Source organism: Prorops nasuta, unplaced genomic scaffold (assembly GCF_024137725.1).
Source record: "Prorops nasuta isolate Cenicafe-Biocafe unplaced genomic scaffold, Cenicafe_Pnas_1.2 PNAS00038, whole genome shotgun sequence".
Taxonomy (NCBI): domain Eukaryota; kingdom Metazoa; phylum Arthropoda; class Insecta; order Hymenoptera; family Bethylidae; genus Prorops; species Prorops nasuta.
The window spans coordinates 1,394,879-1,408,261 of record NW_027116835.1 but is presented as its reverse complement, the minus strand read 5'-3'; the positions used below and the strand labels follow the sequence as shown (position 1 = coordinate 1,408,261).

The following is a 13,383-nucleotide window of genomic DNA, read 5'->3' as shown; positions in this document are numbered from 1 at the left end:
CCATATTTCATTTTATAATTTGGAATTTCAAGAACTGGCAAAAATAGTATTTAATACGAAGATTCTACCAAAAACATACGATTATAAAAAAAAGGGAAAATGGTATTTGATTCTAGTAATTAATTGAGATGCATCTTTCTCTCGAGAGAGTGAACTTTAATTCAATTAAGATGTGCCTTTATTAGTTGAACTGGACATGTGGGAAGATAGAATCTCCGTGGAAAATGAAGTTGAGGTGATTCCCTTTATTTTAAAAGGAATTAAGAAACCTGAAAATGATACCCTACCTAATACCGAAAACTATAATAACTATCTAATTCACAAAGCTAAAGAGCCTACATATAACGCCAATCTAAACCTAATGAAAAACAGAAAATACGCGCAAAATAGAAATAGACGATACGGAGGATCTGAAAAACATTACAAACAAAACAAGAAATGATTTTAACCGAAGAATGGCCAACTGTAACCTACTGATAGGTTTTTGGTCATTCTTTAGTTAATAAAAAAAATTTCCAAGGTTTTACCCGTGGGACTCACTCATTCAGCGAATTCCCAGCCATAATTCATACATATTCTGCGATAATACCGAAGATGGGCATGGTGATGTTGATGGCGATGATAATGGCGTTTATGATGACGATGGAGATGAGGACGCTGACGTTATGCACTCGCGAAAAAATGATTTTTAAACGGCACTGCGCGAATTCTTTTTAAGGTACACTTCTCGCGACAACCGCACTACGCGACGAGCACTTCACGACTGACACTACGAGACTCGGATTATTCAAAAGGCACTACGCGACGCGATTTCTTTTTAACGTACACTACCGGGACAACCGCACTACGCGACGAGCAGTTCACGACTGACACTACAGATTCGGATTTTTAAATTAGCAGTGCGCTACGCGATTTCTTTTAAACGTACACTACGCGGAAGAACCGCATTACGCGACGAGCACCTCACAACTGACACTTTGAGACACAAATTATTCAAAAGGCACTACGCGACGCGATTTCTTTTTAACGTACACTAAGCAGGAGAACCGCACTACGTGACGAGCAGCTCACGACTGACACTACAGACTCGGATTGTTAAATCAGCAGTGCGCTACGCGTTTCTTTTAAACGTACACTACCGGGACAACCGCACTACGCGACGAGCAGTTCACGACTGACACTACAGACTCGGATTTTTAAAGCAGCTGTGCACTACGTGTTTCTTTTAAACGTACACTACGCGGGAGAACCGCACTACGCGACGAGCAATTCACGACTGTCACTACAGATTCTGATTTTTAAATCAGCAGTGCGCTACGCGATTTCTTTTTAACGTACACTACCGGGACAACCGCACTACGCGACGAGCAGTTCACGACTGACACTACAGACTCGGATTTTTAAAGCAGCTGTGCACTACGTGTTTCTTTTAAACGTACACTACGCGGGAGAACCGCACTACGCGACGAGCAGTTCACGACTGTCACTACAAATTCGGATTTTTAAAGTAGCAGTGCGCTACGCGATTTCTTTTAAACATACACTACGCGGAAGAACCGCACTACGCGACGAGCACTTCACGACTGACACTACGAGACTCGGATTATTCAAAAGGCACTACGCGACGCGATTTCTTTTTAACGTACACTACCGGGACAACCGCACTATGCGACGAGCAGCTCACGACTGACACTACAGACTCGGATTCTTAAATCAGCAGTGCGCTACGCGATTTCTTTTAAACGTACACTACGCGAGAGAACCGCACTACGCGACGAGCACTTCACAACTGACACTACAGACTCGGATTCTTAAATCAGCAGTGCGCTACGCGATTTCTTTTTAACGTACACTACCGGGACAACCGCACTACGCGACGAGCAGTTCACGACTGACACTACAGACTCGGATTTTTAAAGCAGCTGTGCACTACGTGTTTCTTTTAAACGTACACTACGCGGGAGAACCGCACTACGCGACGAGCAATTCACGACTGTCACTACAGATTCTGATTTTTAAATCAGCAGTGCGCTACGCGTTTCTTTTAAACGTACACTAAGCGGGAGAACCGCACTACGCGACGAGCAGTTCACGACTGTCACTACAGGTTCTGATTTTTAAATCAGCAGTGCGCTACGCGTTTCTTTTAAACGTACACTACGCGGGAGAACCGCACTACGCGACGAGCAGTTCACGACTGTCACTACAAATTCGGATTTTTAAAGTAGCAGTGCGCTACGCGATTTCTTTTAAACGTACACTACGCGGAAGAACCGCACTACGCGACGAGCACTTCACGACTGACACTACGAGACTCGGATTATTCAAAAGGCACTACGCGACGCGATTTCTTTTTAACGTACACTACCGGGACAACCGCACTATGCGATGAGCAGCTCACGACTGACACTACAGACTCGGATTCTTAAATCAGCAGTGCGCTACGCGATTTCTTTTAAACGTACACTACGCGAGAGAACCGCACTACGCGACGAGCACTTCACAACTGACACTACAGACTCGGATTCTTAAATCAGCAGTGCGCTACGCGATTTCTTTTTAACGTACACTACCGGGACAACCGCACTACGCGACGAGCAGTTCACGACTGACACTACAGACTCGGATTTTTAAAGCAGCTGTGCACTACGTGTTTCTTTTAAACGTACACTACGCGGGAGAACCGCACTACGCGACGAGCACTTCACGACTGACACTACGAGACTCGGATTATTCAAAAGGCACTACGCGACGCGATTTCTTTTTAACGTACACTACCGGGACAACCGCACTACGCGACGAGCAGTTCACGACTGACACTACAGACTCGGATTTTTAAAGCAGCTGTGCACTACGTGTTTCTTTTAAACGTACACTACGCGGGAGAACCGCACTACGCGACGAGCAGTTCACGACTGTCACTACAAATTCGGATTTTTAAAGTAGCAGTGCGCTACGCGATTTCTTTTAAATATACACTACGCGGAAGAACCGCACTACGCGACGAGCACTTCACGACTGACACTACGAGACTCGGATTATTCAAAAGGCACTACGCGACGCGATTTCTTTTTAACGTACACTACCGGGACAACCGCACTATGCGATGAGCAGCTCACGACTGACACTACAGACTCGGATTCTTAAATCAGCAGTGCGCTACGCGATTTCTTTTAAACGTACACTACGCGAGAGAACCGCACTACGCGACGAGCACTTCACAACTGACACTACAGACTCGGATTCTTAAATCAGCAGTGCGCTACGCGATTTCTTTTTAACGTACACTACCGGGACAACCGCACTACGCGACGAGCAGTTCACGACTGACACTACAGACTCGGATTTTTAAAGCAGCTGTGCACTACGTGTTTCTTTTAAACGTACACTACGCGGGAGAACCGCACTACGCGACGAGCAATTCACGACTGTCACTACAGATTCTGATTTTTAAATCAGCAGTGCGCTACGCGTTTCTTTTAAACGTACACTAAGCGGGAGAACCGCACTACGCGACGAGCAGTTCACGACTGTCACTACAGGTTCTGATTTTTAAATCAGCAGTGCGCTACGCGTTTCTTTTAAACGTACACTACGCGGGAGAACCGCACTACGCGACGAGCAGTTCACGACTGTCACTACAAATTCGGATTTTTAAAGTAGCAGTGCGCTACGCGATTTCTTTTAAACGTACACTACGCGGAAGAACCGCACTACGCGACGAGCACTTCACGACTGACACTACGAGACTCGGATTATTCAAAAGGCACTACGCGACGCGATTTCTTTTTAACGTACACTACCGGGACAACCGCACTATGCGATGAGCAGCTCACGACTGACACTACAGACTCGGATTCTTAAATCAGCAGTGCGCTACGCGATTTCTTTTAAACGTACACTACGCGAGAGAACCGCACTACGCGACGAGCACTTCACAACTGACACTACAGACTCGGATTCTTAAATCAGCAGTGCGCTACGCGATTTCTTTTTAACGTACACTACCGGGACAACCGCACTACGCGACGAGCAGTTCACGACTGACACTACAGACTCGGATTTTTAAAGCAGCTGTGCACTACGTGTTTCTTTTAAACGTACACTACGCGGGAGAACCGCACTACGCGACGAGCAGTTCACGACTGTCACTACAAATTCGGATTTTTAAAGTAGCAGTGCGCTACGCGATTTCTTTTAAACATACACTACGCGGAAGAACCGCACTACGCGACGAGCACTTCACGACTGACACTACGAGACTCGGATTATTCAAAAGGCACTACGCGACGCGATTTCATTTTAACGTACACTACCGGGACAACCGCACTATGCGATGAGCAGCTCACGACTGACACTACAGACTCGGATTCTTAAATCAGCAGTGCGCTACGCGATTTCTTTTAAACGTACACTACGCGAGAGAACCGCACTACGCGACGAGCACTTCACAACTGACACTACAGACTCGGATTCTTAAATCAGCAGTGCGCTAAGCGATTTCTTTTTAACGTACACTACCGGGACAACCGCACTACGCGACGAGCAGTTTACGACTGACACTACAGACTCGGATTTTTAAAGCAGCTGTGCACTACGTGTTTCTTTTAAACGTACACTACGCGGGAGAACCGCACTACGCGACGAGCAATTCACGACTGTCACTAAAGATTCTGATTTTTAAATCAGCAGTGCGCTACGCGTTTCTTTTAAACGTACACTACGCGGGAGAACCGCACTACGCGACGAGCAGTTCACGACTGTCACTACAGATTCTGATTTTTAAATCAGCAGTGCGCTACGCGTTTCTTTTAAAAGTACACTACGCGGGAGAACCGCACTACGCGACGAGCAGTTCACGACTGTCACTACAAATTCGGATTTTTAAAGTAGCAGTGCGCTACGCGATTTCTTTTAAACGTACACTACGCGGAAGAACCGCACTACGCGACGAGCACCTCACAACTGACACTTTGAGACACAAATTATTCAAAAGGCACTAAGCGACGCGATTTCTTTTTAACGTACACTACGCAGGAGAACCGCACTACGTGACGAGCAGCTCACGACTGACACTACAGACTCGGATTGTTAAATCAGCAGTGCGCTACGCGATTTCTTTTTAACGAACACTACGCGAGAGAACCGCACTACGCGACGAGCACTTCACAACTGACACTTCGAGACTTGGATTTTTAAAGTAGCAGTGCGCTACGCGATTTCTTTTTAACGTACACTACCGGGACAACCGCACTACGCGACGAGCAGTTCACGACTGACACTACAGACTCGAATTTTTAAAGTAGCAGTGCGCTACGCGATTTCTTTTTAACGTACACTACGCGGGAGAACCGCACTACGCAACGAGCACTTCACGACTGACACTAAAAGACTCGGATTTTTCAAACTGCACTGCGCCACGCGATTTGTCTTCAACGTGCACTAGGCGGGACAGCCGCACTACGCGTCGAGCAGTTCACGACTGTCACTACAGATTCTGATTTTTAAATCAGCAGTGCGTGACGCGATTTTTTTTAACGTATACTACGCAGGACAACCGCACTCCGCGACGAACACTTATTGACTGACACTACGAAACTCGGATTTTTCAAACGGCACTGCTCGGCGCGATTTTTATTTCAACGTATACTACGCGGGACAACCGCATTCCGCGACGAACACTTATCGACTGACACTTCGAAACTCGGATTTTTTAAACGGCACTGCGCGACGCGAATTTTATTTCATCGTATAATACGCGGGACAACCGCATTCCGCGACGAACACTTATCGACTGACACTTCGAAACTCGGATTTTTCAAACGGCACTGCGCGAGGAGAATTTTATTTTAACGTATACTACTCGGGACAACCGCTTTCCGCGACGAGCACTTATCGAGTGACACTACGAAACTAGGATTTTACAAACGGTATGCGCGAGCGCGCGACGCGAATTTTATTTCAACGTATACTACGCGGGACAACCGCACTCCGCGACGAACACTTATCGACTGACACTACGAAACTCAGATTTTTCAAACGGCACTGCGCGAAGCGAATTTTATTTTAACGTATACTACACGGGACAACCGCAATCCGCAACGAGCACTTAGCGACTGAAACTACGAAACTCGGATTTTTCAAACGGCACTGCTCGGCGCGATTTTTATTTCAACGTATACTACGCGGGACAACCGCACTGCACGACGAACACTTATCGATTGACACTTCGAAACTCGGATTTTTCAAACGGCATTTCGTGACACGAGTTTTATTTTAAGGTATACTACTCTGGAAAACCGCACTCCACGACGAGCGCTTATCGACTGACACTACGAGACTCGGATTTTTCAAACGACACTCCTCGACGTGAAATTTTTAAACGCGCTCTCTCACTCTTTAGTGAAGTCGCTAACCGTAACAGGAATAAATTATTGCATGTAATTTTATAGAGTTAATTTTAATTTATTTAACTTTAATATAATTAAAGTAAAACTGGCAGGCTTTAACAGTCTTTGAAGCTTCTGTCTTTATTCGCTGCAGCACTCACACACACATACACTATAGACACGCTCCGCACTGACTGTAGTCACAAATTTTCTATTTATTACGCGAATTACACACAGATAAAAGCTTTTATTTTCATCACACACTGCATTCATTACTATATATTCTTTTAAAATATCCCAACTGCATTACTTAAATTTCCCTCTTGACCTAATTAAATATGCGGAAATTATATAGAAAAGTTAAGTTTAATTTTTAAACAATTTATTGTCACCAATGAGGAATACTTATAATTGCACAACACTATTAAAAATTTTAACCAGAATTTTAAATTTATTTAGAAATTCTTAATAATTAATAAAATCTTAAATAAATTTAAATTGTTTGTATAAAAATAATAAAAGCTAATTAAATTTATTTAAATTTTATAAAACGCGGCACAATTTTATTAATATTATAAAATAAATAGCTCATATGTGATGAAAATAAAACATTAAATTATTTTTAATCGCGACTAATTTAAACTAAATGTCAGTACTCAGTGGTTACGAAAAACTACAACGCGGGATCCACTGACGACCGGTACGCGGATAATTGATAACTGAGTTGATGTATATACCCGCTACGCGAGAGGGCTATGCGGAACAGGTATCGCTTATTGTGGGCGGGTTAATTAGCAATCGCACCTGATTGGTTGCAATTTGAGATATTCCGCAAATCAATTGCGACTGCTATCGGTATGAGTAGGATCTCTTTCACCAACTTTTAAAATGATTATTTTGCCAAGTACGGATTAACCATTTTTTCGAAAATACTTATGCTAATACATTGCAATGTTAACAATTTTATATTATATGGCAAATTTAGCGTTTTAAAAGCCAGTGAAAAAGAATCTTAACGAGTAGTACCTGTCCCGGATGGTATTTTTTTGAAGCGCGAGTTTCAGTTTATCTATCAAATTTCCGCGTATGAGTTGTCAGTAAATCACGCTGTTTCTTTTTATATTCACTGACATTTATTTCGCATTAGTCGCGATTAAAAATAATGTAGTGTTTTATTTTCATCAAATACGTGCTATTTTATTATTATGTTAATAAAATTTTACTGCTCTTTAATAAATCTATGTAAATTTAATTAAAATAAATTATTTTGTTACAGTTTAATTAATTTTAAGTAAATTTTCATTCATTATGATTGATTTTATATAATACAATAATTTAATGGAATACTGTATGTGATGAAAATAAAAGCTTTCATTTGTAAAAGAAGTGTAATAATTAGAAAACTCGTAAAAATTGTCAGTGTGCAGCACACGCGTGTGCGTGTTTAGTGCTTGCACGATTAAAAGTAGAAGACTCAAGGACTCTCTTAACCCATAATTCTCATCATTTTATTTTGAAGTTAAATGAACTCACTACAGTTTAATAAAATAATATTTGTTATACATTAGACGATCTTATTCTAAAATGAATGCGCGTTTAAAAATTCCACGCCGTGTAGTGACATTTAAAAAATTCGTGTCGCGTAGTGCCGTTTAAAAATAATTCTTTTGTAAGTGAATATCGTCATTATATATGCTGTTTTGCAATTAATTTACAATAAAAAATGTAGTTAATAAATATTTTAAAACATCTGCATGTTATAATAAATGATGTTCTGTTAAACAAATGTATGCATTTATACTATTTATAGTTCCCGCTTACATCTGACGTGTATAACGAAATTTACCGAGCTCAGACGAAGTTTTTTATAAGTTTTTTTAATAGTGTATAGACACTGTGGAAAATTGATTGCCGTCTTTGAAATTCGTAGAGAAAGTACGAAGTGAAGTTAACTGAAAGGTCGCCGAATCAATTTCCTATGGTGTATGTAGTGCACAGTGGGAAATCAGTGGAAAATTGAATCGTGTGTGGTTCAGCTAGCTTCACTCTGTAATTTAACATGGAAAATGATTACTATACACTATAGCTGAAAGCACACACGATTCAATTTATAGTGTAGTATATACATATGAACGAAGCAAGCGAGTGAGTTAGGTGCGCGAAGTAAAAGCGCTGGTCTTTTTAATGCGATTCCTAAAAGCATCGAAAAATTATGGGAAAGCCATACCTGGCGATTACTGTATACTAGTAACCTGACACCACCACTGACTAGTGACCAGTGACCACCCAGCCACCCACCCGGGTGAACTCGGGGGCTATTGGGGGCAGAGTTGCCAACTGCAGGACACAGCCTGACTGCAGGTCTGTTCTTTTTCGCTGTTATTATTGCACTAGTGCAATAAGTTAGAGCGAGAGAACATTGTATGTTTGTCTTATTTCAACTAATTGCACCAGTTCGATAGTGCAGTGAAAAAGAACAAACCCTGCCAGAGCCAGCCAGCCACGGACTGGTGAAGTCATTACATGATTTACATGCACTCGAGACCACGAGTTGGCACGAATACGAATCCACGATCTGGCTTCACAGAATAAAGGTGAGTTTGTGCTGCAGTTTTTTATAGGCTATGTTGTTTATTTTCTATTTGCACATAATGTGTAGATACTTTTAAAATTCATATTGTTTACTTAAGTGAAATATTTTTATTTATTAATATCCACACAGATGGAATCAGATTATGAAGAAGATCGTGGGGGCTGGGGGGATGAAATAGGAAGATCAGTAGATGATTGTGGAGAAGAAATGTTTGAAAATCCTCAGGAAGTATTGAATGAATGTTTGGATAAGTTTAAAACACCTGACTACATCATGGAACCAGGCATTTTTGCACAGTTAAAGAAGTAAGTAATCAGTCAAAGCATTTAAATAGGTACAGCTTTGATTACATACATAAGCAGATTGATATGACTAGTTAATCGGTTAGTATTTATTAAGATAAATTATTGTTAACTTTTTAATACATTTCAGGTACTTTCAAGCTGGTGGAAATCCTGAGCAAGTCATAGAGTTGCTGTCTAAAAATTATACAGCTTGTGCGCAAATGGCCAACCTCTTAGCAGAATGGCTTATTCTAGCTGGAGTTAAGGTTACTGATGTGCAAGCAATGGTAGAGAATAATCTTAAAGATATGATTCTAAAAACATTTGATCCTAAAAAGGCTGATAAAATTTTTACTGAGGAAGGAGAAGTATGATTATTAAGTTTTATATAAATTCTGCATTCAAGTATAGTATAAGTTTAGCTCTTAAGAAGTAATTCACAGCAAAATTTGTTCAACAGACTCCTGCATGGTTAACTGAAATGATACAGCATCCTACTTGGAGGTCATTGATTTATAGACTTGCAGAAGAATATCCTGATTGTTTAATGTTAAATTTTACAATAAAAGTAAGAATTTACTTTTATTCAATACTTGAGAATTAATGTTTATTATTAACTTTTTTTTTATTTATTTAGCTTATATCAGATGCTGGTTTTCAAGGAGAAATTACAAGTATTTCTACAGCTGCACAACAAATTGAAGTATTTTCAAGAGTTTTAAAGACTGCAATAGCTGGTTTCCTTCAAAACACAGAGGATTGGCAATCAAGCATTCAAGAATGTGCAGTTAGTAGCATTATATTTTATAGCAGTTCCTTCCCTTTATAATACTTATATTTTCTCATGCTTTAGAAAATGGTCTGTCATGGTCAACATACATATGTTTATAGTCAAGTATTACTACAAATTTTAGCTCAAGAACCTCGTGGAGGTTTTATGATGAAACGTCTCTCTCAAGAAATAACCAAGTGTGCTCAACAGAAGTAAGAATTTTATAATGGTGACTTATTAGAAATATCAGAATAAAATTTTATAAAATTATAGCCGACATGATGTCACACCAATAACAATGGCTTTAAATGGAGCTGCAAGTAGTCCTAGTGCATGTCAAGCTCTTGCTTCAATGCTGTCAAGAAATGCTTTAAATCCAGCTGATATTAGTGTATTATTTCGAAACTATTCTGCTGCTGAGCCTCCACCAATTGAATTACTCCGCAACCCTCAATTTTTAGGTAAAGAATTATAGTTTTACTGATTATATATTTTTCATAATGCAATGTTCCACCATTCTTTCAGAATTATTAGTCGATGCTCTATTTAAACCAGGTGTTAAAGTAAACCCTGAGCATAAACCTAAATATATTTATTTATTAGCTTATGCCGCAAGCGTTTGCGAAACTCTTACAAGAAAAAGTAATCCGCGCAAAATAAATAAAGATGATTTAAAGACTACAATCCAGGCAATAGAAAAAGTACACAATATATGTAATATTAATAAAGGGTCCACTGAGTTGATAGCTGAATTACAAACACTTTACCAGTGCATAAGGTATTTTTTTTTTATTAAGGTAGTACTATACTGTAAGGATATATAGTACCTCGACGGTACCTTTAACGTGTACTTGCCGTCGAGACACTACCGTGTTTCTTGATGCTGTACTGATGAGAAGTATTTTATATTTAAAATAAATGAAATCCTACTTTATAATTAAAAGAATTATACTGAAATATATCGAATAATAGCTGAATCACAATAGGGAAAAAAATGTTTCACTTTTATCTATGCATCAAAAGCGATTTTTTTATTTGTATTATGTCGTGCTTTTTTTGAAATTTTTATTTTATAAGAAATTTGTATCTTTAGATTTTATTTTTTAAGGAATCATTTTAATTGTTAAAATATATTTGACCAATTAATTACTTCGATTGTTTAAATATATTATTTAACGCATTTATAAATTTATTTTTTTAAATACAAAGATGACTTTTAAAGGAGAATAATTAAAGTCTAATTTTTATCAATAAATAAATTTATAAAACTGAGATGGAGAATTTTTAGAATATATTTTAAAGATTAAAATGATTTCTCAAAAATAAAATCAAATGGACAATAAAAATTTCTTCAGAGAAAATGAAGTTCAAAAAGAAGCATGACAAAATACAAGTGATAAAATGACTTTTAATGCAAATATAAAGGTAAAACATTTTCTTTTATATTGTGGCTTAACCATTATTCAATATTTCAGCATAATTTATTTAATTATAAAACAGAATTTTGTTCATTTCAAATTTAAAATATATATGACTAGTAAAGCATATATATTACTATTCAACTACTTTAAATTTTGTTTGCTATTCTTTTCATATTGTTTTTATTGTTATAGATTTCCTGTTGTAAGTGTTGGAGTTATACGTTGGGTGGAATGTACAGTTACAGAACCATCCTATTTTAAATTATGCACTGAGCATTGCCCAATACATTTAGCATTACTTGATGAAGTTGTAGCTTGCCACACTTTATTACACCCAAAAGTATTACAACTTCTTGTTCAGTTATTTGAAAGTAAACAAGATGAACTGGAGATTTTGGTTCAGGTAAAATATTATAAAATGTCGATTCATTCCAGTTTTGTTAATCAATATAAATTTTTACAGTTGGAAATGAAAAAAATGCTAATTGATAGAATGGTAAATTTATTAAGTCGCGGTTGCGTAGTTCCTGTTGTAAGTTACATTAAACAATGTTGGCAAAGGGGAGACACTGATGTATCATTAATCAGATATTTTGTTACCGAAGTACGTTATATTATTTTTTAAATTAAGGATTTAATCTTATAAAAATAAAGTAGTTAAATTTAACAAAATTTGTCTAGGTATTGGAAGCAATAGCACCTCCATATACTGCTGAATTTGTTCAATTGTTTTTGCCAATGGTTGAGGATGAAGAAATCACTGGGTCAATGCGAGGAGATACAGATAATGATCTCGTATCTGAATTCATTGGTGTGAATTCAATATTTTTATTACATCTTCTATTATATCACTGTAAATTATATTACATTTTATTTTCAGTGTACTGTAAAGCACATTGCAATTCAAGATGACACCAAAAAACTTAGTTTTGGGTAAGCATAATTTCTATTTTGATATTATATAATATTAATATGTAATGTGTTTCTAACTTCTGAATAATTGGCAGCCATATACTTCTTATCCATGATAAAAACCTATGTGGGTCCTGTAAAAATTAAAACAATTTATATAATGTAAAAATTTATTGTATCTGACAATTGTAAACTAAAAAACAAAACGTATTATTTTGTTAGCTTTACATATCAATCTGATATGTAAACATTCACTGTAAATCAATTCGTGCAATGTTAAAGTTAATAGGAAACGTTTTCACACCTTTTGAGCAAACTCATCTCAAATATAAATAACTTACTGAAATATCATATCAATATTTTTCAGCTGTAACAAAGAGGAAAATATGTGAACTCAAAAGAAATTTTACATTGTGAATACAAATTTAAAATATGAATTGTTTCTAAAAGTTTATAAAAATCTTTTAACAGTTACAAACTATCTTTAAGAAAGAAATATTTCTAAATAACATAAAATAAAAAAAATGTTTGTACTATAATGAAATAAAAGAGTAAAAAAATATACTTACTGTTAGGCTTTCCATCCTTCCACTGTGTAAACTTTACATTAGCTTCATCACGTTTTGCAGCCTCTGCTCTCATTTCTTGTTTCAAGGCTTGCCTGACTAATTTTGCAGCAATTTGAGAGTAATTGATATAACTAAAAGAATATAAAGATATTGTTATGTCATTTCAATTATTCATGTAAAAAAATGATTTTTTGTAGTAGTTTTTAAACGATTAATTTTAAAATGGAAGATGGTTACATAATTCTTTAATTTAATATTACTTATACTGTAAAAAATATTCATAAAGGAAAGATTAAAATGTATGTGATTGAAAGAAGCATACTTTAAACCGGCTTGTCTCCAGGCTGACATTTTAATAATTAATAAGTTTTAACTAAGCCGTATAAAGAAAGTTAAAATGTTTCAGTTTTCTCCAATTATTAATTTAAAGGTTATGATCTTCA

At 37.7% G+C, this 13,383-nt stretch overlaps 1 protein-coding gene across 2 annotated transcripts; it reads left to right on the top strand.

Annotated features, from left to right (window-relative positions):
* Positions 1 to 8,815: 8,815 nt before the first annotated feature.
* Positions 8,816 to 12,505, top strand: TH1 (negative elongation factor complex member TH1). Of its 2 annotated transcripts, XM_066744163.1 has the most exons (12): positions 8,816 to 8,983; positions 9,112 to 9,287; positions 9,415 to 9,634; positions 9,727 to 9,834; positions 9,904 to 10,053; positions 10,120 to 10,250; positions 10,312 to 10,499; positions 10,564 to 10,816; positions 11,652 to 11,862; positions 11,923 to 12,063; positions 12,141 to 12,270; positions 12,340 to 12,505. In XM_066744163.1, exons 2-12 carry the CDS (start codon positions 9,112 to 9,114, stop codon positions 12,369 to 12,371), a joined length of 1,740 nt encoding a protein of 579 aa, XP_066600260.1. In that variant the 5' UTR covers positions 8,816 to 8,983; the 3' UTR covers positions 12,372 to 12,505. The 2 variants fall into 2 exon arrangements, with proteins under 2 accessions (XP_066600260.1, XP_066600259.1); XM_066744162.1 differs by having other exon boundaries at positions 8,868 to 8,983; positions 12,141 to 12,505.
* The last annotated feature ends 878 nt before the right edge of the window (positions 12,506 to 13,383 follow it).